Genomic DNA, 27,895 nt, shown 5'->3' with positions numbered 1-27,895 from the left:
CCTTACAGCCCCTCAGCATCAATGGGACTGAGGTAGTACGGGACGACAGTCACACATTTCTGGGACTGCAAGTCACTTCCAACCTGAGCTGGACCAAAACACTACAGCCACAGTGAGAAAAGCCCAGCAAAGGCTCTATTTTATACGTATGTTAAAGAAAGCTGGCCTGAGCCACCGCCCCCTTACACAAGCATACAGGATTAGTTGAGAGCATCCTCTCCACAGGTATTACTGTCTGGTATGGCAACACCACACAGGCTGAGAGACGGACTTTACAACGTGTTATAAAATCTGCAGAGAGGATTATTAGAACAAAACTTCCCTCTATGGAAAGCATGTACAGCGCTGTCAGAAGAGGGCAGAGAGAATCATCAAAGACTCCCTTCACCCAGCCCACTCTCTTTTCAGACACAAACAAAACCTGCGTCAGAGCAGAGCGGACAGCATCTCAACTAAGACAGCCAGACTCTTTAACAGCTTCTTTCCTGCTACAGTCAGACTGCTGTCAAAACAGAAATACTGACACAAAAGACACAATACTACTAACACACACGCCACTTGGATGTTACTACCTGAATGTGCAATAGGGGAAATGTGCAATATTACAATGGGGAAATATGGGCAATGTGCAATATCTTACGCTGTATTGTATATGGGACTATGGGCAATACTAAAACAAGGGGACAATGTGCAATACTAGAGTAATTTAATGTGGAGATTATGTGCAATTTTAACAAAGGGACAAAACGTGCAATATTTTGTGAAAGACTAATGGGACAATGTGCAATATGGGGATCAGGTGCAATGCTATTAGTGGGACAACTGTGCAATAACAAATGGGACTCTGCAATATTATTTATTTTTGAGACTAGGTACACAGAATAGTATAATACAATCTGGCGTCAATGGCTGTTGGATGTCTTGTATGTGTTATTCTTTGTCATGTCTGTTTTTAAATATTTGTCATGTCTGCTTTTAAATACTTGACTTGAAGGGCCTGCACAAGAATTCCAATGCGTCTGGACTGATAGTTTATGCACAAATGGCCAATAAAGTACTTTGACTTTGACTTTTGAACAAAAGTTCTTAACGTCCCATAAATCAAGCTCCAGTTCCGATAGTGGAAACGCGCCTAATGGGGCTATCATGCTCAGGTAATTCGTCTATTACTGTAATTATGCATAATGCAAGATAACTTTTGCTTTTGGCCAAACAATCACTTGCTCGATTCACAAGGATAATTCGCAAGATTTGGAGTTGGAATTTTTGATAATAGGACTACACACAAGTATAAATGCTTTTTAAACTAGAAAAGCACTCAGAGCGCAGACCTCCACCTGTAGGTTGTCATACATTTGTACCTAAACTATTCAGATCGCCACCACGTGGCCATACCATGCCATGCTATTACACCACTAAGAGAAACACAAACAGCTCCAGAATCCCGACGGTGTTACGGATCACTCCCAAAATTTAATCGTCCCTTCTTTGGGTAATTTCTGAAAATTTAATCGAAATCAATCCATTACTTTTTGAGTTGAGTTATCTTGCTAACAGACAGACAGACAGACAGACAGACAGACAGACAGACAGACAGACAAACGCTGGCCGGTCTCTAATGAAAACATAACCTCCTTGGCGGAGGTAATAATGTAGTTTACAACTACCAATTTGAAATCAAAGTAGCTTACAGTGGGTACGGGTTGAGAATGCACCTTCTCCCGCGGGAGATCCCGCAGGCTGTCAAGCCGATTTTTTTCGAGGCTAAGGCAATGTACCCAAACAAAGTTTCAACCCGCATTTCAGCTGCATTTAATGATGAAGGCCGCATATCCGTCAATAGTCGACTCCTTAATCTCATTTAATCATCAAATTTGACAACAATCAGCTTAAATGTCAAATCATATGTATTTATCTTTGTCGCCATGGTATTGGGGGAAACGCGGAGAAACGAGATGGTCAGTCCTCGTATTTTTTCTTCACGTTTCGTTATAAGAAATATATAGGCTAAGTAATATAAGTTAAAGTCTTCTTCCGTATTGAACAGACGCTCGGCATGTCAGACTGCAGTTGCAGAGTTTTCGAATGTTTTACAACCCAGCTGGTATCCGCTGTTCATTCCGACATATCCCCACTCGGCGGTATTTAACTTTTTTTTTCAAACAACGTGCCATTCTGACATGAGGTCATTAGTAGGCTATTAATGTCATAACTATTAGGCTATCATTAGGCTTACTATGCATGGCTGTAGGCAGCTATGAGGCCACTGAGATCTGGACCTCATCGGTTTTGAGAGCTGGAAATACATGTGTTTGCTAAATATCGGTATATTGTTGTGCATGTTGCGTTGGCGACTCGGGGAAGTAAAAGCAGTTCTGCATAGACATTGCACGTTTTCATGGTGATCATCGGCACAGCTGGAGCTGATTGTGAAAGCCAATTGGAAATACATACGTTTAGAGCGAACGTTTCAACTATGTTTGCCATGGTAGACAAAAACACTCAAATAAAACAATCGCCTAAAAAATAACTGTAGTGCGTAATGGACACGGCTCTATATCCTAAATAATGTTCGAGGTTTGCCATTTGGTAATATGACCTATCCTTACTGACAATAATTTAGATTGAGCACAACTAAAGTTGCACAAAGGCAAAATACAGTCCTAAGCCTATTATATAGCCTATAGCCTGGCCAATTAGCCTATATTGTAGATGTGCAAAACCAGAATTTGCGTGCGTGCTTGCCGGTGAGGTGTAGCCTACAAAAAATGAGCATAACATCTGATTATTAAAGTATGGCTATAGGATATAGGCTACTGGTAAGAGAAGAGCTGGTTTAAAATTCAAGTGTAGTAAAAAAGTTTGTGCACATCCCCGGTCAAGGTGCAGAACAAGAGTAAATCATAAAAAATGGAAAAAGGTTCGCACACTTGAAATCCTTCTTTCTTTATTTTCTTTTCTTTTCTTTAGCACAAAGGAATGACGTTTCGACCGTGTGGTCTTCTTCAGATTAAAATTCAAGTAACTTGCGCCATTTAACCCCTCGAGACCGACTGTAGGCCTATTGCAGTCTGCTGACAGACACAGCCAGGCGACGCTCCCAATCCATTCATTTGTGCCCAAAACGAATGAATGGGTTTGCCCTTAGTTTAAAATGGAGGCCGGGGAGAGCGCGCGGCAGCTATTGTATGGAGCTGGCTTAACAACGTTTTGTGCGTTATATATGTATATATATGTATATATGTATATATGTATATATATATATATATACACACACACACATACATACATTCCTGCATGCTGCATTACCGTGTCCCTTAGCCTACCTTGGGGATGATTTTTTCTTATTGGAACACAGCAGGACAGAATGCCTTTTATCTAACAAACGCAAAAGCTGAGATTGTTGGAAGGACTGGGCTATACTGAACAAACTTGTTTTTCGTTTCTGGGAGATCTCGTTATCGTTTTGGATTGTCGGATTTTTATACTTATTGTTTGGACTTATGGACAATGAACTTTGAGGGGCGGTTGTTAGTGCTTTACAAAGCTTTGTGTTAATAAGTGTCGGTCCTCCTTCAGCTCAATGCGCGATGCAGTTGGGCACTAGTGGCCACGAACTCATTAACTGTTTACGACACAATACAGTGTGATATTTGTGTTTTTCGTTTCTTAGATTTAATGCATGTTTGACATGTAAACAGGCCTTCTGTCCGTTAACTTAAGGCCTTCTTTTGCATGGGGTTGCTCGCATCCGCCCGTAACCTTATAGGCTATTATGTGCGTAGTGGCAGTATACTCTTGATTATAATAAGAGGCAAATTGTTACAGGACAACCTACACTGACTTCCCCAATGCTTCCCCGCAGCACATTTCATTTTAAAAGCATATAATATTGGATGAACAAAGTCTATGGACTTACTATAATCCAGTAGCCTAATAATTAGGCTATGTGCCACGTCCGATTTCGCAAGTGATGTAGTAGGCTACATTTAAAAATCGACAGCCGTCTGTGAGACTATCCGTCTCATGAAGAGCAATTGTCTTGTGCGATCATTCCCCCTCCCCCACACTCGTCTAACCAGTTCACTAGACATTATAGCCTACCTATATGCAGCATTGAGGACGACTGCCTGCCTCCCTCCCCCCTCTCTCTCGACAATTATGTAAATGTCAAAATGTGTGTGTGTGCGCGCTGAACCACGAATTCACATATTAACTTTTCTTTTCAGCAGACATCGCAAAGATAAAAAAAAATCGTAAAACTGAGAAAATCTTTCATTTTTTTAATAAAAGAATGCCTTTTTGTCTTAATGGGTTCCGGAAAGGTTCCTGGAGTGGGTTTCGAACTCCGGTCGCCAGCGTGCGGTACAGATGCCTCAACCAGTTGCGCCACAGCTCGGGTCTTTTAATCTTGTCGCTTAGCCTACACTTTAACACTTGCCAACAAATATAAGGGATTCAGTCAGTCGAGTTTACTTATCCACGCCGCGGCATGCACTTGAAACGCCGATCAAAAGTTCTGACATGTTAAACTGATGTTAGTCATTAATTCACCACATGATAAAATGCTCATAGCTTGACGCACAGTAGCCTAAGGTAGTCTATGTCTATCTCTGAATCAACATGAACATGCATACCGAGAAACTTATTTCGCGGAGCTAGGCCTACTAGTTGATGGTTACAATGAATCACCCTCACTGCCCTATCACATATCTGACCATCCATTTTTACAATGTTAGAAAATGCGCAATCTTCTCCATGCATGGCCTACGGTTATAAGTAAAGGGACAAGCATAGGCATGTATTAAAGAGATTTCTGTTAAATACATTTTATTTTCAGTTATCAAAAGTGGTGGGGACAAAATCTGTGTTAACGACTGCTGGGTAGGCAGGCCCAGGGTGGGTAATCGGGAGAGTCGGGAGATTTCCCGATGGGCCGCTCCACTTTTGGGCCGGTCGGCGGTCGATTTTTTTTTATTTTTTTAATTTTTTTTACATTTTTGACGTTAGTCCATCTTCTCTTAAAGTAGACTAAACACGTTCTGCATTCTGACACCGCAACCTCTGCAGGGGTTGTACCATGCGAGGGAGTTCTCCCCTCCCAAATAAAGTTGGTTGGGTCCATAGCCCGTCTTGGAAAAAAAAAAGTTTTTGTCAGATAGGCTATACCGACCGATAGCTGGGCCGGCCCTACCTCAACGATACGCGTCGGGGAGAATGGATGGGAGGAAGAGGCCAGGAGGGGCTGAAAAAGCCAGGTTGAAGAAAAGAAAGGCATTGGAGGAAGATGCTGCCAAATGTGCCAAGCTAACAGATTTATTTTCGAGAGCGAGAGGACAAACAAGTTGCAACTGGTAAAGAGAGACATAGGCTTGCAACGTAACTGTTCGGCTAACGTTGTAACGTGGTTAATATCGATGAAGTGTTGTTAACCCATTCGTTAGCAAAATATAAAATTGCATTGAAATATTAGCCTTTATATGTTATGTCTTTGCCAATATTATGCCAATATTATGCTATATTGATAAAAACTCAAACTTTATCTCTGTAGGCTATGCAGTGAAATAATTTTTTCTTTGTAGCTTCTGAGCAGCAGTCTCCTGCTGAAAATGATGAGCCCGAAATTTGGGATGAAGAGGCCATGACTACAGGGACAGGTAGAGAGGATAACAGAGTAAACAATATTAATTACAGTTGTTTAATGTAAGAAAGAACAGTAGCCTATATGACAGTCCATGATGAACCAATATGCATTATTTGCTCAGATGTGGGCGCAGTAAAGGAGTAGGCTAAACCACCATATAATATAATGCCCATGCAGAAAAATGATAATGACCATGACATGATGGCCCCCATGAGTTCTCATTCCAACAAATCTGACCCACTGCTTATTCTGAGTCTGACACCCCTGCTATATGCCTTTCTGCCTTTCTTAATGTTAAGCAATACAGGTTAGTCAAATGCGAGAGGAGATGTAGAGGAGACAGCATCCAGTGGATATAGAGAGGAGACAGCATCCAGTCAGACAACAGCCCAGCAAGAGATCCCAGAGGCAAATAATAATAGGCAAATGTGGACTTAGTTACAGAGGGGATAAAGCAGAGGCTGCTTATACACTGGAAGATACTGCAGTCAATCATGGCAACTTTCTAGAGTTGGTAATACTTTTGAGTCGTTATGATCTGTGCCTTCAACAGCACATTAGCAGGTGTATTGAGCAAAGCAAGAAACATCATGACGCTGGTGCAAAAGGTAGAGGATCTCTTGTGACTCTGCTATCAAAGGACATTGTTGAGAAAGTTGTAGATGCTCTCAGCCAGGTCATAAAGGGCACAATTGCAGATGAGGTTAGAGAGGCAGGACTGTTCTCGGTTCAGATCGATACAACCCAAGATATTACATCAAAGGACCAGTGTGCTATCGTTGTCAGATATGTCACAGATGTAATTCATGAGCGGTTGGTTGCTGTGGTGAACTGTGAAAAATCCACAGGTAAATATATGACAGAGCTACTAAAGAACACATTAGACAAACTTGGCATTGACATTGGCATGTGTGTGGGCAACTCCACTGATGGTGCAGCAAATATGCAGGGACCGTATAAAGGGTTCTCCGCATTCCTCTCTGAACAGTCTCCAACACAAATTCATGTCTGGTGTTATGCACATGTTTTAAATCTGGTACTGGCAGACACAACAGGTAGTGTTATAGAGAGTGCATCTCTCTTCTCACTACTTAATGATGTGGCAGTTTTCCTCAGGGAGTCTTATAAACGTATGCAGATTTGGGAAGAGACAAGTGAGGACAGACATCACATGAGACTGAGCCCAATAGGGGAAACCAGGTGGTGGGCTAAGGATCAGGCTCTTACTAAGGTCTTTGGATGTTTTGGTAATCCCCAGGATGCATTGTTTGTTGACCTGCTGCTGACCCTAGCCTCTGTTGAGGAAGATGTAAGCATGAAGTCAACAGTGAGGGTCAAAGCAAGGGGATTCATTGAAAATTTTCTGAAATATGAGACTATCCTCATTGCTCAAACTTTCCTTCGCATTTTCCAACATACATCCCCCCTCTCCAAGTACCTACAGACACACGGAATGGATATTTTGTCAGCTCAGCGCCTGGTTGAGGGGACGAAGGATAGCCTTAAAACATATGTCAGGGACTTTGAGGTAGTGCTGTGCGATATGGACAAAAAGTTATTTCCCGATATAGGCAATTCTATACCACGATAACGATATGTATCCCGATATAGAATTTCTACTTAAAATTATATATTTACATCCACACATGAATGCAAATTTTTCTTATAATTTCTAAACATTTTTTTTTTTTTTTAACAGTTGTGGTTGTGTACAGTAGATTATATAGTATAATTAAGAAATACGTGAGAGAAAGTAATGATGTTAAACCCAATAGTAAGTGATCTAAATGATCTAAATGCCATAGCCTAGATTGGTTAGCAACACACATTTGAGAGATGCAAGTGAGCAAATTAACTTGATATTAGCCTATACTTGTGTGTTACAATAGCATCACTTAAACTAACAGCAATGTCTCGCTGTTAATAGCACTGCTGCACATACCAGTGTATGTCAGGGGGGGAAAGACGCACAGCCACAGGTTAGCTTTTAGGGGAGACCTGCCTTGCGCGCACCGCTTCTTCAGAAGAACACAGTCATTCTTAAACGTATTGTAAAGTAGGCTAACAATAGGTGTTGTGACATTTTTCATTTCAGGGTATTGCAATACTTTTGTTGTATCGGTGCACCGTGCAACACTAGTTATGCCAAAGTCAAAAAAGATTAATTTGTTTACTATTAGCTGCCTGCGTTCATTTGCCTGGCCACCCATCCCGAGTCAGTAAATTAAGTTTACGCTGCCCGCTGCGAGAAGCGGCAACGCACCTGCAGTTAAATTGTCTGAGCAGTCACAGCCACACAAGTTAAAATTACGATATAAACGGTAGAGGACTGTATCGTACGATAGACATTTTTCTGTCGTATAACGATATATACCGTAGCATCGCACAGCACTACTTTGAGGGAGTGAAAGTGGCAGCTGATAAGTTTGTGAGTTGGGCCAATGAAAAGCTGGAAGATGTGGACAACTATGAGCTAGTTGTGCAGACTACACTTCCAGAGAAGCGTGTCCGAAAAAAGAAAAGAATGCCAGGAGAGATTTTAGATGATGAACCAGTAGCCTCATCTGATGCTGCCTTTGAGGTGAATGTCCATAATGTTATTCTGGACACTGTGGCAGGTAGCGTAGATAGGAGGTTTTCAGCAAATGCAAAACTTGCCTCAGATTTTGCTTGTCTTGACCCTAAAAACTTTCCTCAAATAAAGATAAATAGGCTCCCTAACTCAGCACTCCAGGAAATCAGCAAATGTCTGCTTAAGTTTGATGACAGAGCTACTGTTGGCACATTACAAACTGAGCTGTCTAGCCTGGCATACCAGTGGGAGAGACTGAAAAACTCCTCTCTTGGAGATTATACTGTCAGGGCATGTAGTGAGGTCTCACAGGAAGGTCAGGAGGATAGTGGCGGACTACATATGGAAGAACCAGAGATGGAGCTTGAAAGGCAGGACCTGTTCCTCCTGCAAAAACTGTGCCATTTGTGTCCATTTAATACTCTCACAGTACAACCTCCTCACAGATGCATATCATGTGATTGGGTTAGCATACAAGTTTCTGTTGACTTTGTCCATCACACAGGTTGCATGTGAGAGAGGCTTCTCAACCTTAACATTTGTGAAGAATAGGCTACGAAGCTCATTGAGTCAGGACAAATTGGAGGCTTTCATGTTAATGTGCACAGAGAAGGAAATCCTCATGTCTATAAGCAACGACACAGTTATAGATAAAGTGGCTGAAACCAGTGCACTGCTGAGGGGGTTACTGATGCTGTAGATGCTGTTGATGCTATTCACAATGTAACTGAATACTGTACTGTGAGTTGAACTGTAAACAGTATTTCAGTATGCCTCTTTATTGAAGAGTGGGATATGTTTCAAATACTTTATTTATTTTCTGCTTTTGTAAATTTACCAACCTACTGTATCCTTGTGGAATAGTGAAATATTTTTGTTAACTTCTCATCTTAAGTGGATTATTATTTAACCTTTACATGATCTGTTGAACCATGGTATTAATAATAATAATAAAAAAACTACAGGATAGTAAGAGCCGAACTGTTGCTTCATTTATTCAATTTCCACTACCATGGAAAAAGTGGGCCGGTCTTGGGCCTGAAACTCCCGGGCTGAAAAGTGGACCCACTCCGGCCCTGTGGGTAGGCTACATGTACCCAGCGTCGCCGGTTAAAATGAACATGCCTCCGTTTTAAAATAGCCTATACATTTCTAAGTATTTCTATAGCATATAAATGTAGCCTAAATGTACATCTTGTCCATCTCTTTCGTCTTCGCCTTGACAAGATTCACGGAAGATTCGGACACGGAAATGCCATCTTGTAACCGTAATGAATTAATGAATTAATCCAAGGTTGCCTATCGAGTCTTTCAGGTTGAATTGAAGGCTATTTCCTTCTGATAGGCCTATAGGCGATTTTCTAAAACCATTTTCATTAATTTCAACAATGGTTTATTGAAACGTCGTTTGATCAATTTCGCCAGTCATCACCTTCATTTTAATGATTAAATGAGACGGATTAAATGAGACGGATATGCAGAGCATTTCTCTCCCTCTCCATTGACCAAAACGTTGCTCTGGCATCTCTGCTGGACTGACAAAGTTATAGGCTACGTCGCGTGAGAGCGCTGTGGGGTAGGCTGTAAAACATTCGATAACTCTGCAACTGCAATCTGACATGCCGATCATGTCTCTTTTCTGCGCTTGTCACCAGCGCGGTGTCTTAGGGTTTTTCCGTGTTTTCCGGTGTGAGCCGAACCTTCATGTTATTAGGGCGGTCTTATGTTGCCCCCTTGCGGTTGCAGTTTTAATTACAAAGTCCCGAACCTTCGGGATTCCCGATGTGCGGGAAAGAAAGGAGCATTCTCAACCCGTACCATCTGTACATCGATCCCCCTCTCACAGAAGTATACACACGCACTTCAAACAAACAAGCTAAACCGAGCGCGTAACTTAGCAAATAGGGTTGGGCATCGAAAACCGGTTCCATCTTCAAACCAGTTTTAACTTGTCAATTCCATCGACATCGTACGGCTTTTTTGTTATCGATTCCCTTAACGATTCCATTAACGATTCCCTCAGCCTGCATGACGTCGGACATTTTCCGGTTTTCCTGAAATTTTGTGTCACGGTACATTTACGTCACGCCCTCTGCGACGACTCTTACTACCAGTCAATAAGGGGGCAGGAATATTCCCGGAAGTAGAAACACAAATTGAGCTGGTTACCAACCCTCTGCTAACTCCCTTGGACGGCCATAGATTGCAGATTTTTTTGCGATCCCATAACTTCATGTAACGTGCCCTGTGTCGCCCTTATAGCTTCTGTATATTCTATGTAGGGTATCGAAGGCAAAACTAATTCACGTCTTCCTCGTATATAACGTTGGTTTCCCGTAAAGAAGTATAGTTAGCATGTCGGTTGGAGGGAAGCTATCGTTCAACGGGAGATTTCCTGTAATGTTTGGATAAGAAGCTCAATCCAGTCTGCACGAAAACCATGATGGAAAGTCATTCGCAAGATCAGTGAAAAAGCGTGTAGCCTACGGTAGCCTATTGTTTGGTAGGGTAAAGCATTACCTAAAGGCAAGCAAACATAATAATAATATTAAAAACGAACGTTAAAAATGGATTGACACTTGTTAGGAAAACCCCATCTATCAGACGAGTTACAGCAATGTACAGGATGGCTAACGTCACAAAGTGAGTACGAGTCTGCGCAGTACGATGGAAAGTAAACGTAATTTTGTTTCAGTCCCCTCCCATTGAGAACAACAGAGTCTGTTTGTCCATTTCTTTTAGGTCTATGCAAGTCAACCACGAAGCAGCCACCATCATGGAGAGGAGGAAGAGATCCAAAGCCTGGCTCCATTTCACTAAACGTGATGAAAATTCTGCTGTCTGCAACCAGTGTAGTACTGTTATCGTGTAAGGGTAGCAATACCAGCAATATATTAAAACATTTGTCCGTGAAGCATGGGATTAAGCTCCAAGAGTGTCATATGTTCGACAGCCTACTATCATTGCTATCATTTTCACGTTTGTTTGTTTGTTAGCAAGCTAGTCGTTTCAGCTATTGGGACTTGCCAGCCAGGCAATCATTTAAAGCTTTCGGTATCATTCACAAATTAAAAACCTTTGTACAACATGCTTGTATAAATATACATGTATAACAGCTTATTGTACATTCCTGTTAGGACAATCACACACCTGGAGACACTTCGAAGAACACACTAGCTCATCCTGTAATATAGCCTACATAAAATATCCTACTGTAAGCTGACATTACATTTGCTAGATATCCTACCTGTTGCTACATCATCGTTGATTGGCGTTGTTTGAGATTGTATTCCGTATTCCAATGGTGTCTAAGGCTATAGTCTATGGCCTACTTTTAACCTGCATTAGTGTAGATATGAAGGCTATAAGCTATCCTACCAGTTGTTTCACTGTAGGCTACTCAAGTGTCAGCTCTTGCAACTCGTTTGAAGTTGGCAACTTCATTTCAGTCTTTTAAATTCTAATAAATGAAGAGTTATTTTCCATAATAGCCTATATCCACAATTTTGATGCATTTTCATAAATCACTTTTTAAATGTGACTTTCCAAGTAATTTCAGTGGAATTGTAATTGGGTTATTGTTATTTATCTATTCTTCTGTGTGGCCTAGTTGTCTTTTTAACTATAGGCCTAATACAATGTTTTACACAGTCAGCAACCTTTTTGCATTTACATGCAATGGTAATTCCTTCCATGGAATTACATTTTCTAGTTGTTAAAAAAATCATTCACATGATATGAAAGGAGAGCGATAAAAGGTGACCTTTTGGCGTTAACACTAGAAGCGCCAAGCGCCGGTCATTTGACCGCTGACGCGTATTCCTAGAAGCGCCGTGTGGGTTTGACCTAGATATACCTAGAACTGCCGGGCTGCGGTCATTTGACCGCAGCGATTACAAAAAAAAAAAATATTTTCACTCGATTAAATTCCAGGACCCTACGTTCACGACTTTTCCTAAATACGCGTGTTTTGTCACCCAGAATTTTTACATGATCAAAAGCACACCGGTACAAGCTAGTTTAGAGCTATTTTGCGCTCACTTATGTGACAACACTATGTTGTCTCGCGTTCTGCCATTTTTGTCCAGGCTGCTATTCTCTTTTCTCACAGCAGATGTCGCAAGGATTTCCTGTCAGTCGGGCATGAGAATAATATTTTACCATAAAACATATCGTTTATATATGTGCAATATGTATTATATATGTGCTTTATTTTAATAACTATTTTTCATTTACATGGCATAGTCTATGGAGGCGATTTACAGTGGTAAAATGCGAGTTTGTTTTGAAAACGTTGCGACAGGCCTACATGTGTAAAACATATTTTCGTCGTAGCCTATTTATGTACGTAGGGCGCGTATGCCTACGTACATTGATAGTTGTATATCTTATCTTCTATTTGTAAGCTATCTTTTAAAGCTCAGACTAATGTATAAGCATTTTCTTACATATTTGCTGGACAGACTGAGTTACGTCAAGTCAAACACCTATCCTAACGCAGTCTTTGTATAATGTCAAGTGGCGCAGCGTTAACACTCCTGTCTGCAACGCCGGAGACCCGTGATCACATCCTGGCAGGAGCGAAATACAGAATCTTCGATCGAATTTACTGACCGTTTTTCAACGTCGATGAACAATTATTTTTTGTTAATGGTTTTTAATAACAACCTATCTGAAATAAACGGATGAATCACAATATGTTTAGGCCTACCATTAACGAAAAAACATTTCGCCAGCCAATCATTTTCTGCCGCCATCTGACAAACTTTGACTAAGCCAGTTAGACTTTTTGCATCTAAAAATAATTATATCATAGTGACACGCGAAAAAATAAACGATAGCTTAGAAACTAGGCCTGCATGAGATTTTCCCACTGGACACACCACATCAGTATTGTGCTCGTTGCTACGATACACAGGACTCACAGTGAGTTGACGACCAATGAAAATGACATGGGGAAAAGAAGGAAACAAAGTAGAACTACTTCTAGCCTGATTTTGATCTCACCTTAGGCCTACATACTTTCCTAATTCTTACGTTACTCAGACTTTTGTTAAATCGTCAGGGCCCGGTTGCACAAACACCAAAACCAAAGATTGATGATATGAACCAAATAGTCTGGAACAGATGGATTTACAGCATTGAGCGTGATAGGCTATTAGGCTACTGCTGCGACTTCCACCGTTTCCTTTCCAGAGATTGCTGCGCGTTCACAACGCAATGAACGCATGCAGTCTACATTGAAGTGAAACGTGCAGAACGTTGTCCAAAACAATACAATAACATTGTGTGTTGATATCTAATACAATATACACATCTGTAGACATGAAGTGGCAACTAAAGCCATTATCAGTCATGAAAACTGTGGCGGCTGCATTAAGGTTTTGGCTGAGCCAGCTAGCCAGCCAACAACTTCATCAGCCAGCCGTTCTCAAAGCAAATGGCTTCGGGGTCTATACATAACACTATCCATTGCAGCCTATTTGAAACCGATCATCCCCCCTCCCCCATACACTCGTCTAGGCTAGGCTACAGACATCACCGAGGCATTGAGGACAATTAACTGCCTCCCCACCCCCACCCCATCTATCTGTCCCTGTCTACTAGTCTGTAGGCTGACTGTTTAGGCAACTCGTGGAAGAATGCGCAATGTTTCATCGCATATGCACGTTTCAGAATGTTCGAATTCGCCAGCGTGCGTGTAGTTATGTGAATAGAAAATAATAGAATGTAGCCTACTTTATTGATGCCTTGTTCAAAAGGACTTCCGTCATGAATAGGTTGGGAATCGAACCAACACCCCTTAGGTCCTGAAGCCAAAGCTCTAACCATTGAGCTACAATCTTGCTTATTAGTCATGTGAAAATGTGTGTGTCAATGCTGAATCTCGAATTCACATAGAAGTTAGCTTAAATTGTAGAAACAGGCCTATAGCTTTTTTTCAGCAGACATCGCAAACATAGCCTACACATTCGCAAAACGGAGAATATCATTCACTCATTATTTTAAATTAGGCCTATGCTATTTCTCACGCCTATGCCTGCTCAGCATAGCTCTCTCTATCTCCCTCCCTCCGAGGTAGCTAGCCTAGACCCTATAAGATGCTTCTCCCTAAATGAATGAAAGTTGTTTTAGAAAGTAGCCACGGTAGCCTGTAAAATGCGGCATGAAATCCTGGCTACTGTGTAATTGAAACCAGACTGTTAGGCTCTTTGTTCCAGGTGACTAGGTCCGATCATTTTCGGCGGCGCGAACCTATTAAATTAATAGAAGTGAATTTGGGGAGTGAATTAGAACTAGCCACATTCACTTTTAGAGCATTTTAGTTGAAAGTCAAGTTTGCTTAAGGTTTGTTCAAGAACTCTTCCAACGTTTTTACCTCAAACAACACAAATCAACACAAATACATGAACAGATAACTCAAACGTGCTGTATGTCATAATGAAACAAACAACCACAGATTATCAACAACACGGTCTGACACGAATGACACATGGCTTAGTGCAAACTGAATTTATGACCAAACGATTTCATTCGTTCACGAAGCGCCATCTAGCGATCATTATGTGTAAGTAAAAGCCTCCCAGTCTAAGGACTCAGCGGTCATTTGACCGCCTCGCCGCGCTTTAAGTAGTTCACAACAGCACGAGGCTTCTAGTAGGTCATCAAAGCGGTCAAATGACCGGGGCGCGGCGCTTCTAGGTATAAGTGGGTCAGAACGGCGCGGCGCTTCTAGTGTTAAAGGCGATGCAATGAAAAATGTGGGTGCACCTACATTTTGGGGGAATCGATAAGAGAATTGTTAAGGAATTGGATTGATAGGCAGAATCGATAATGCCATCGATATTGCTAAAAACTTACCATCAATACCCATCCCTATTAGCAAACATAGCAACTTAGCGTAACTTAGCAAACATGCAAAATAGTTTACAATACTGGTCTATTTTTTTCACACATTTTTTATGCGTTGCTGTGGTGTATTTCACTAAATAACACACAGTAGACAAGGCACTCTTGCTGCACGTTCACTCTTTACTCTGCTCAAACAGGAACTGAATACAGATCTCCCAGCATTCCCTAGCTAGGAGATCATTGGTCTACGGCACAACCAAGTTACCAAAACTCAAAAGTTTAATACATTACATCACCCCCCTTTTTAAATGAAGGTACTCTTCTACTACACTTATACTTAACTCACATAACTCAGTGCTTCTCATTACTCAAACAAGAAAGTGTAACAGAAGTCCATATCTTAACATTTTTTTTTTTTTTACAATCAGTGTGATCATTTTTTTCTTTTTTTTTACATTGTGCTAGAACAGTGTTAATTAAAAAAAAAAAAAACAGTCTATTCAACCCTTAGTCCAATGAACCTATTTTCCCCAAAATAAACTAATCTGCATGTTAAGGGTCATAGCGCTCAGGTGGCTTTCGCTCTCTTGCTGAGCGACGTGGACTTTGAGATGCGGTTGGCACCTCCTCACTGTCCATGTGCACAGGATCAGCATCGGCTGACAGGTCGTCCTGGATCACACTGGGCTGGGCTGATGTGTCAGTGGTTGCACAGTCAGTATTCAGATCCAGTCCATCGGTTGTGACACGAGATCTCAACTGATCACCATGTCTCCTGTATGTGATGTTTGTGTCTGTGTCCCCCCCTGTATTTTGCAAATACACAGGGTCATCCTGACTGAAAGATCTGTTCACTGCTCGCTGGTCATGGTAAAACTTCTGCATGTACTGTTTCTTGTGAACAGTGACCGTTGTGTCAGGACGGATCAGGTCCAGGCGGGTGCGCATATGTCTTTTCAGAAACAAGTCTGCAGGCGACTCGCCTGTAGTGCAATTTGGAGTGCAGCGGTATTGCATCAGGAATACAGAGATCTTGTCCTCTAAATCCATTGTGGTCTGTCCAAGCTTCTTCATTTCAATTGTAAATGTCTGCACATACCTCCATTTTGCCGCATGAAGATTTGAAAGTCTTCAGACGTGAATTGCGTTCCGTTGTCCGTGACAATGTGCTCAGGAAGACCGTATGCTGCAAACAGTCTCCGTAGTCTTGTGATGGTGGCTTGTGAGGTGATGTTGGACATTTTGAACACCTCCAGCCACTTTGAGTATGCATCCACAACTATCATGAAAGTGTGACCTAGAAATGGACCGGCAAAGTCTATGTGTAGTCTTCTCCAGCTCTGGCCAGGAAACTCCCATGGATGTAATGGTACCTGTCGAGGCATCCATTGTTCCATTTGGCAAGACTCACAGGCTTTGCAGACCTGCTCTATGTCCACATCAATCTTAGGCCACCACACATTTGCGTTCGAGGGCTTTCATTTTTACGACACCCTGGTGTCCAGAATGCAACTCTTAACCCTCTAAGCGCCACCGTCGAGTTAACTTGACAAGATGCGGTACTGGATAAAACGGCCGAGTTGGTCTAATAGGGTGTCAAATTTCGTTCAAACTCCCTGCCACTAGTTGGCAGACATGTCATACTACATCCCTGACTCAGAATTACGTCATGCTTCTATACAAAATATTCGAGCAAGAGCACTTTAAATCAGTGTGAAATATCAGCTGAGCTAGTTCGCGTGTGAGCCATTGTATCAGAGCGGTATTGTGAATGTAAGCGAGTATTAGCATTAGATAATCGTCTAAACACATGGAAAAAGTTTACCAGGAATGAAGTGTTGGGTCTTCTGTTCGCTGACAGTTATTCTGAAGGGAAATATCTGCCTTCAGAAGATGACGGAGATTTGTTTATTCACACGCGTCTCTGCCTAGCAATGCTGCAGCTGGACATCGTGAGAGATAAGTCCTACACCAAGCACAAACGTGGATCCTTTGCCCAATGTCAGTGTTAGGAACATTATTTCATGGGTCTAGGTGTTCATAGGGAAGTTAGAAGACCCTCATCAGACGTGTTATTTGTGTAGACTACACAATTGGGTACACTATTGGGTATGTCGGTATGGAGGTCGAAGTGTCCATAGGAGAACTGTGGGGCAACGTAGCAGCAGTGTGGGTAGTCGCAATGAGAATGAGAACGAAAGCCACTCGGGAGGTGCGCGTGGCAGATCCAGGGTGCCGTCAGACAAAATAGGCAACAGGTGTAGGCAGTGTGGGGTGGGTTTTTATGTTATGCCTTGCATATCGTGAAACAGTTAGCAGACCCTCATCAAACATGTTGTGTGGAGAATGAAAGCTTATGGTCGGGGCAATGTGTTTTTTTTTTTTATCGCGCTAGCCATATGCTCCCTCGACAGTGACCGTGTGCCTCTCCATAATCGTCAGACAAAATAGGCAACAGGTGTAGGCAGTGTGGGGTGGGTTTTTATGTTCTGCCTTGCAATGAGAAGTACCATGAAACACTACAAGAAGTGTCACCTGGATGAATAGGGATTCATTATATTTACAATAAAAAGCCTGTTACAGAAATTTGCATTCCCATCATCTTTCCATTTATTATTTATTACATTATTGATTTACTATTTCCCTGACCATTTAGTATGGCACAATGTGTGTTCTTTTTGTGTGTACATGTCCTTGTGATGTGAATGTCTGTCAACAAAAAAAATAAAATAAATATAGCCGCAAGCGGCTATGGCGGGCCCGAGCATCTGCGGTGCGGACCCGTGACATTTGCGGAATCTAACAAAGCAACACGTACTTGTTTGTAGGCATGTGCATGAGCAACACACATGCCCACCAAATTTGGTTAATTTTCATCAATGTATGTGTCAACCACAACAGACAACAAGCTAGGTGGCGCTATAGAGTCCCAAAGCCACACCCAAGGCCAGAGTTCTGTCTCTGACTAGTGGCAGCAATAACACACAAGCGTACCTAATTGTCGTGAATGTATGTGTCAACCATAATAGACAACATGCTAGGTGGGGCTATAGAGTCCCTAAGCGACACCCTAGGCCAGAGCTCTATCCCTGACTAGCGATAGCAATAACACACATGCCCACCAAATGTGGTTCGATTTTGTGAATATATATGTCAACCACAACAGAAAACTCGCTAGGTGGCGCTATAGAGTCCCTTAGCCTCACCTTAGGCCAGAGCTCTGTCTCCGACTAGCGGCAGCAATAACACACAAGACCACCTAAATTGGTTCATTTTCGTGAATGTGTATGTCAACCACAACAGACAACACACTAGGTGGCGCTATAGAGTCCCTAAGCCACACCCTTGGCCAGAGCTCTGTCTCTGAATAGCTATAGCAATAACACACATGCCCACCAATTTTGGTTCATTTTTGTGAATGTATGAGTCAACCACAATAGACAACGCACTAGGTGGCGCTATAGAGTCCCTAAGACACACCCTAGGACAGAGCTCTGTCTCTGACTAGCAATAGCAATAACAAACAAGCACACCAAATTTGGTTCATTTTTGTGAATGTACAGTATGTGTCAATCACAATAGACAACATGACAGAGTGTTCTTAACCCTTCTTTAATCTTTATCTAATATTAAGGAAAGTTTCAGATCTCTTAACCAAGGTGTTGTCACACACACACACTGCAAATAAGTTACAGGAGTGTGGTGCCTTCTCTCATCCTCAAATTGGGTTATCACCTGTTGGCCTCCTTACTACCACTGCATAACATGCATACAATATATAACCCAAATAAAATCATTATGAAAAAGATCTTTTCTATATCTTTTACTTTGCATCACACTGTCATTCTTGACTAGACATTCTTGGCCATTTATTTTCATGTTTTTTACTCATATCAGGAAGGGAGAGACAGGGGCTGGGATACAGAGACATGGGGGATGGGAAGGGAGTGAGAGAGTGTGTATGTGTGTGGGGGGGCATGCGAAAGAGGGGGGTCATGGGGCTAAGATAGGGAGACGGAGAGAAAGAGAGAGGGAGGGCAGAGGCAAAAGGGAGAAAGTGCGACGATGTGTGTGTGCGTGTCTCTCTGGGAAGCTTGCGCGTGTGTAATGTGTGTGTGTTTGAATGCCGTTCTCTGTGAAGCTCGCGCACGTGTAGTGTGTGTGTTTGAAAGTAGTTCTGTGTGTAACACGCGTGGGCAGCAAGGAGCGGATAGGAGAGACCATAGTCATATGAAAACCTAAACAACTCTCTTACCGTTAATGTGGTTAACCTCAAAATTTCAGCATAGGTTCATATAAGTATTAATATTTGTAAACTCACTTTATAATATTTTAGGTAAAACTATGTGTCAACCACGATCATTAATGCGCTATTGAGTGACAGAATTAATGCCACATCAAAACTTGTATATGACTGTAACTACAAACACACTAACTAATACTCCATTTAATTTGATCCAAATTAGTCACCGTTTTCTGCCTATAACACCAACTTTTTGTTCCTTTTTGACACCTAGGTTCAAATCTTCGCCATTTCGATATACTTTTGAAATTCAAAAATCTGGTCGTAATTTCTCTTGGGCAACCCCTCAAGATCATTTTACTGCTGAAATGACATAATTTCGATAAACCGTCTAGGAGAAGTATTTCAAAATACATGATGTGCAAAAATCAGAAAATCTCACATAATTCAAATTCTTTTAAAGGAATATTTCGGTATTTTACACTTTAAGCCCGTTTTCTGCATTGCCTAGCATGAACACGAGTGTTTGACACCGAAATATCGACGATTGAGCCTGTTTGTGCATTTCGGCACCTTTAGAATGTTCTCTGTATGGCGTTAACATTGCTCCCTATGTGCATAAACTATTCTGTCCTTAAAACACCCCTAAACGTTCGTTTTTAAAAATGTGCAGCTCACCGAGTGGTTACTGGTCTTCAATGATCTTCTATAGCAAGTTTCGCAGTGAAATTCAAATTATGTTGTGTTATATTAGGCAAACACGGTTGTGAGTTATCTGAAAAATTACTTCCGGGATTTCGAAAATCCCTGATAAACTATGACTGAAGCTACATTTCGCTGTCAAACTTGCTATAGAAGATCGTTGAAGACCAGTAACCACTCGGTGAGCTGCACATTAAAAAAAACGAACGTTTAGGGGTGTTTTAAGGACAGAATAGTTTATGCACATAGGGAGCAATGTTAAGGCCATACAGAGAACATTCTAAAGGTGCCGAAATGCACACACAGGCTCAATCGTCGAGATTTCGGTGTCAAACACTCGTTTTCATGCTAGGCAATACAGAAAACGGGCTTAAAGTGTAAAATACCGAAATATTCCTTTAATATTTACTATATAGTTTAAATGTAAAACTTGTTCAGAATAATACAACACACATGTCCACCAAATCTGGGCCAATTCAATGAATGTATGTGTCAACCACAACACACAACGCACTAGGTGGCGCTATAGAGTCCCTGAGCCACACCCTAGGCCAGAGGTCTGTCTCTCAGTAGAGGTATCAATTCCACAGGTAGCTGCCAAATTTCAAGAGTTTTAGAGCATGCCAAGTTGGTGAAAAAGGGCAAAACATTCCGGTAAGGGGAAAACACTGTAATAGGAATAATCTGAGCAAAAACAATAGGGCCTTGCACCTACGATGCAGCCACTTCAGTGGCCGCACCTCGGTGCTCGGGCCCTAATAATCTAAAGATCTAAAGGCCATAGTCAGACAAAATACAGGTGTGGGCAGTGTGTGGTGGGCCTTTGTGTTGTGCCCTGCAATTGGAGGTACCACACCATGAAACACTACAAGAAGTGTCACCTGGATGAACAGGGATTCATTATCTCTATGGCAAAAGGCCTGCTACATAAATTGGCAGCATCATCATCATTCCCATCATCTTGCTATTAATAGCCTATGATGATTTACTGTTTCCCTGAACATTCAGTATGGTACAATGTTTGTTCTTTTTGTGTTTTCATGTCCTGGTGATGTGCATGTCTGTCAGCAAAAATATTATTAATAATAATATTAATATTGTTATAATAATATTTAAAAAAAATCCAGATGGCCGCCACCATATGACGTCATTATGACATCATAATATGCAAATTGGTTGGATACATTTAATCCCTACATAAACTTTGGGTCATCCTTAATATTTCTCTAATTTACAGAAAGTCTCTATCTCTTATCACTTTTAAGTTAAAGCCTTTTGAAATTAATATGTCAAAATTGAACGTTTTAGGAAAAAACCTCTGGCGCCTAAAGGGTTAACACTATTTTTCTCTGTTTTTCAGGTAGCACTACCTTGGTGCCCCAAAGGACACATCCAAGCTCAACAGACAGTTCATTTCTGCGTGTGTGGAAAGCTTTCAGGCTTTTATCCACATCATTAGGCCATCCATTCATGATGAACTTCAGAACCTTGGATAGCATGTTGTCTGTACGTGTAGTGCATGCTACTTGGTCAGCATTCAGTGGTGCCTGCTCTAGATGTTCCGTTAGCAGCGCATGATTGCTCTCTGTTATGGCTGTTGTCCCTGCATCGCTTGTTTCCAGCAAGGGAACTCTCGAAAGTCCATCTGCATTGCAGTGTTTTTTCCGATGCGCAGTACTCAATGGTATAATCATAAGCGGACAGTATGATTGCCCATATTTGAATTCGAGCTGCAGCCATAGTGGGTAAACATTTGTGCTCTCCAAAAAGAGTCAGCAAAGGCTTATAATCAGTCACTAGTTTGAATTTCCTTCCCCATAGATACTGGTGGAACTTTTTAACACCAAATATCAGTGAGTGCTGTTTTTCTCAGCAGGGTTCAGCGTCCGCGAAACATAAGCAATGGGCCTCTTTTCTCCTGACGGCATTTCATGTTGAATGACAGCCCCTATGCCATAGGCTGATCATAGTCTGGATCATAGTGCACAAGAACCTTGTCACTCGTTAGCAACTCTTTGCACTTTTCAAAGGCATTTTGCTCGGGTCTCTTCCACTACCATTCCACCTGATCTTTTAACAGTCTATAGAGTGGAGCTAGTACAGTGCTTTGATTTGGCATTTGGCTTGACTCTCAAGCCACATCCCTGGAGTCTCTGTAACACCTTCTGTAGCTTCTGCAAATGGTCATGTTCAGTTTTTCCTGTAATCAGCAAATCATCTAAATAAACATATCCAGATCTTTCATGAGATTCTCCATAATGCGTTGGAAAATGGAGGGGGCGGAGCTAACCCCAAAGGCTAGCCTATTGTACACGAATAGACCTCGATGTGTATTGATGGTCAGTAGCTTCTTTTGACCTCCAGAAGGACCTGCTGATACGCTGAGGCAAGGTCAATCTTGGAGAATATCTTCCCTCCATTCAACGTAGCCATCAGCTCCTCAATCCGAGGCAGGGGGTAGGTCTCTGTAGTGGCAGCTTGGTTTACAGTTAACTTGTAATCTCCACACAAGCGAATTGTTTGGTCTCTTTTCACTACAGGTACCACCAGTGCAGCCCACTCGCTGTGTTTAACGGGTGAGATTATACCTGCCTTCTCCAGTCGGTCTAGTTCAGCATCCACCCTGGACTTCATTGCAAATGGTAATGGGCGGCTCTTGCAAAACTTTGGGTTGACTTCTGGGTTTACAAGAATTTTGGCTGTGATGCCACGGAGAGTGCCCAATTCGTCCTTAAAGGAATAATCCGGAGTGAAATGCACTTTAGATAAATTTTTCGGACTATTGGGAGTACATACGTTGAGTTGACACCAAAATCATGTAATTCGGATGTATTTTGAGAAAGTTCGAGTTCACCGTTTTTAGCCAAAACTCGTTAACCTGGAAGTGACCCGGGCATGTCCTTTCGCCGCTACAAAACGCTATTTTTATACCTCTTCTACTGTTCCAAACAACACTACACTTACGTGGTAGTGAGTAGAGGGTCCTTAAAGCCAAACCGAAGTATCCCCACATCTTTATGTGGTCGGATAGAGTCCAGAATGAATTTAATCGAGTCAGTACCTTCGCCCGGGCAAAAATCAGGTTCACTTCCGACAGCGTCAATCGTCGCTGGCATGCCTCATTCCTTATACCACTCACAAAACGATCCCGCAGTGCCTCATCCAACGTTGCCCCGAACTGACAGTGTACTGCACACTGCTTTAACTCCGCTGCATAGATGGTCACGCTTTCGTGAGCCTATTGGTTGCAGTGGTTAAAACGGAATCTTTCTGCAATTAGGCCATCCTTAAAAATATTTTCGTTTGCCGTAACCCGACCGACTCTGTCAATTTAGGGCCGGACTTGCGTTAAGACCGGTAGACATTTATTTTATTTTTAGATTTATTTTTTCCTCTTCAAACAACCAATACAAACTCAATACAATAATGCTGAAGCACCAAGTCTATTAGCCCCCTTGTTGGACTGTCTCAGAGACGGTTATTAAGTAACTAGACAATGTTTGACTGTCCCGTTGGTTCCCCTGTGTCTCCTGCGTGTGCGTGAGCGTGTCTCTCCCTCTCCCTCCGGTGTCACAGAATGAGTTCTGATGTGTTTTGATTGGGGGGAGGTGTCCGAGGGGGAATATTTGGTTCAGGTAGGTTATCGATTGATAAGACGTTTAGTAATCATTTAGTAGCCTACGTTTATGTTGTGTTGTTGTTCGATGAGGGAGAATGAGATGAGTGATTGAGACCGAGATTTAGCAGTAAATCAATTTGTTGGTTTTGAACGGACACCTGTGCCTATGTTGGAATGGGAGAAGGCCTAGGCTATGTCGGAATTGATGGCAGTCCTTCTCTTTAGCCTGTAGGCCTACATTTTTTTATGCTAGGCCTTTATCCTAAATTACCGGAGTTTTGGAATGATATCTCAGCCTCCCCGTCTCCTAACGCATATTGTGTAGGACTAGGCTACGCTTCGTTTCATTCACTGTTAGTGGTTCGTGCATCGTGCTTGACTGTAATGATGGCTGCGGCTGTAGAAAATAGGCTACTACTATTGCTATGCTACTAGTTCGGACACCATTATTCATCTAAAAAATGCATTAAAACACCTCAACATCGCGTTAACTTGGCACAAAGTTCTGGAAGAACTGTGCCCATATATTATCCTATCCATTCTCCCCATTAGTCTAACGGTGACCGTGTCGCCTCAAGTTAAAATGTTTGATCAAAAAAAGATTTCAATAAGATGGCAATAAGGTTACGGCAAACGAAAATATTTTTAAGGATGGCCTTAGTAACGGCTTAGGTTCGAAATGAGCCGTCAATACGTCCACAATGTCTTTGTAGGTTTTTATTCGGCATATCTGGTTGAACTACATTTCTTAATAGTCCATAAGTTGTGGCTCCCATTACGCTTAGCAATGTGGCTACTTTCTTGTCCGCGGTCAATGTCGTTAGCCTCCAAGAACTGTTCCAAACGTTCCACATACGCCGACCAAGACTCCATCTTCGGGACAAATTCCCCTATGGTCCCTATTAATAAAGCCATAACGTCGAACTATTTTTATCCTAGTCGCCAATTTTTCTGTGGTGTATTTCACTAAATAACACACAGTAGACAAGGCACTCTTGCTGTACGTTCGCTCTTTACTCTACTCAAACAGGAACTGAATACAGATCTCCCAGCATTCCCTAGCTAGGCTGAGATCATTGGTCTATGGCACAACCAAGTCACCAAAACTCAAAAGTTTAATACATCACAGTTGCCATCACATCTGACTTCCTCTATCAGAATAACCTACTAGACCCTATGCAGTCTGGTTTCAAGAGTGGTCATTCTACTGAAACTGCTCTTCTATCTGTGACTGACGCATTGAGAGTAGCTAAGTCCTCTGCTCAGTCATCAGTGTTAATTCTGTTAGATTTATCTGCAGCCTTTGATACGGTTAACCATGACATTCTCCTTTCTACACTATATGAACTGGGAATTTCTGGGAAAGCTCTTGACTGGTTCAAATCTTACCTTAAAGGGCGTTCTTTTAGCGTGTCTTGGCAGGGACAGATATCAAAGTCTCATGACCTCACTACAGGAGTCCCTCAAGGATCAGTATTAGGGCCCCTCCTTTTCTCTATTTACACCACTTCTTTAGGTGGGATTATTCGCTCTCATGGATTTGAATATCATTGCTATGCGGACGACACTCAACTTTTCCTATCCTTCCCACCTGAGGACTCTAGTGTTTCCCATCGGATCTCTGCATGCCTGAAGGATATTTCAATCTGGATGAAGGATCAGCACCTTCAGCTTAATCTTTCAAAAACTGAGCTCTTGGTGTTTCCAGCAAAAACAGCTATTCCCCAACAGATCAACATCCAGCTTGATTCATCCTCACTGACTCCAACTAGATCGGCACGTAACTTGGGTGTCATAATTGATGACCAACTTACTTTCTCTGAGCATGTTGCCTCAATTGCAAAGTCATGTCGGTATACCCTGTACAACATTAGGAAGATCAGACCTTATCTGACACAAGATTCCACTCAGCTTCTTGTACAGGCAATGGTTATCTCCAAACTGGACTACTGTAATTCCCTGTTAGCCTACCTGCTTGTTTATTAAGACCACTACAGTTGATTCAGAATGCTGCAGCACGACTGGTCTTCAATCAGCCAAAGAGGACACATGTAACCCCTCTCCTAGTTACTCTCCACTGGCTCCCTATAGTAGCCTGAATTAAATTTTAATTTAATTTTTAATTGTTTTTTAATTTAGTCTTATTTCTCATTAGGTTAGTGCTTAAAATGATTGTTTTATTGATAATATTGCTATTCCTCCCTATTTTGTAATTGTTCACTGTTAATTTAATTTGTATTATTATTTATTTGTATGTCGCTTTGGACAAAGGCATCTGCTAAATAACCATAACCATAACCATGTAGCCAGTTACACTGATCACGGTGGAGTTGATGTGGCCTCCCTGACAGTCTCACATGTGTGCATTGTATTGCCTATACGCAAAAACTGTATCAGACATTTGAAGCTCTCGCGGGACACAAACTGTATCAGACATTTCATGCTCTTGCGGGCCACATAAAATTACGTGGCGGGCCACATTTGACACCTGTGACCTATATAAACCACACATTTTCTCAAAACGTGTACCCTCAGGATGTGATCTAACATGACATGAGACATATCCCACCTTCCTCATTAGTATGCTGCCCATGCATAATACTGTACATTGGATATTGATAGATAGCTTATATGTTTAATACCTTTTTAAGCTGTACGATAAGGATGCAAGTAGCCTAGATAACTTTTATGTTATCTTGCTAACAGACAGACAGACAAACAGACAAACAAACCCTGATGAATACATAACCTCCTTGGCGGAGGTAATTAATAGATAAAGATAGATTTTGTGATAGAGAATTGAGTGTATGTACAATTTGCAATGAGAAAATTGCTGTGCTCCTTACCAGTGTTCATGGGCAGAACCTTGTCATAGCCAAACAAGGTAGTAATGAATTCCTCATAGGCACCCAGAATGTCATTGTAGAAAGCACGGGATGTCAGGGTTAATTTGGAAGCCTGGGCATTGAGTGCAGCAATGATTTTAGGATGGCAGTGGCCCTGGTTCACGGCACTGTATGCACTCAGAAAATCATAGTACCTGCGGCCTTCAACATCCCAGACGTAAATACCTGGAAAACATAGGGTACATTCTTAAGACAGCTGCTTATTCTGTCTACTTCTTCATTCATCATCACATTTGACTTTTTTATAGGCATAAGAAATCCAGATAAACCATTTAATTTGCAAACCAAAGTTAAAACCCACAACTAATGAATAAAACAAAGTGATCCAAGTGATTCCATTACTGAATTTACCTCAACCCTTTAGGCACCAAAATGTGAAAATAATTGCCCATCAAAATGCACCGATTGATCAGCTGGTGACAGGAATTGGCCGATTTTCACGTGATCAGCCATGACCGGTGGTTAGCCAGTCAGTCTGAGACATGCGGATTTAATGCCGGTCAAATGCACTTGCACACGGCACTAAATCACCCAGCTGAGTTCGCAAAGTGAAGCTAGCAAAGGCCAAAACTCAGGGCTGGATATACAAGGAAAGCGCCAATAAATGTTCAGAGTGCGCAGAAACTCCTCTATACATTGAAACTGCACACTTTAGAGTGGCATTTAATTGTGGCCAGCCTAGATAGATTATTATCCACGACATTCCTTAGCCTACAATGGGCGTCGCCATGTCACCTCCATATTCAGAAAATGGTTTTCTATTTCCGGCGAGCCCGTGTTGTATTGATTTTAATGTGATGGTTGACAGTGCTTAACATATCATTACGCATAAACTTTAGTTACATATTATGTAGTATATCCATGCTGGATAGCCTGTAACCATAACTATTTCTTTAACATTTCAAAAGAAATCGAAGTTGAAGCATACTCTAGTTAGCGTACTGAGCAAGCACGAAGCTATAATGTAAACAGAATGAACGGAAGTTGTAAACCGGACAGGTTTAAGGAATAGGGTGGATAGCCTGGCCTATAGCCCAACGTTACTATTAGGACACTTAACACATTGAATGCCACGTTGTTTTTGGGAGCTTTGTCCCAGAGTGCCAGCAATCTAGTAGCCTAGATGCAGCCAAACTTTATCCCCATGATTTTCTACATGATTTTCCATTTCTCCGTTGGGCTTGCACTATGCGCTGTACAGATCTCTCCGTACCAATCAAATTGTCAGGGCGGGCTTTACACGATGATGTACAGATGAACAACAGTGACGTTCACGGCTTCACGCTTGGTTGATTTTGATTGCAACAGAAACGCTATGGCTTTGAATGCATATTTCTTCCATGCAGTTTGGCCTTTC

The 27,895-nt window shown here is 41.8% G+C and overlaps 1 protein-coding gene across 1 annotated transcript in view; it reads right to left on the bottom strand.

The window, feature by feature from the left end:
- The window catches only part of oat (ornithine aminotransferase), a 125,544-nt gene that overhangs the window by 62,321 nt on the left and 35,328 nt on the right, over positions 1-27,895 (bottom strand). Inside the window, exon 3 of the mRNA XM_062525596.1 lies at positions 26,479-26,703. Coding sequence (XP_062381580.1) covers positions 26,479-26,703 — 225 coding nt within the window. The remainder of the gene's footprint in view (positions 1-26,478; positions 26,704-27,895) is intronic.

Source organism: Sardina pilchardus, chromosome 22, assembly GCF_963854185.1.
Source record: "Sardina pilchardus chromosome 22, fSarPil1.1, whole genome shotgun sequence".
In the NCBI taxonomy this organism is placed as follows: Eukaryota; Metazoa; Chordata; class Actinopteri; order Clupeiformes; family Clupeidae; genus Sardina; species Sardina pilchardus.
Note: the sequence above shows the minus strand (reverse complement) of the source record. Positions and strands in the feature narration are given on the sequence as shown.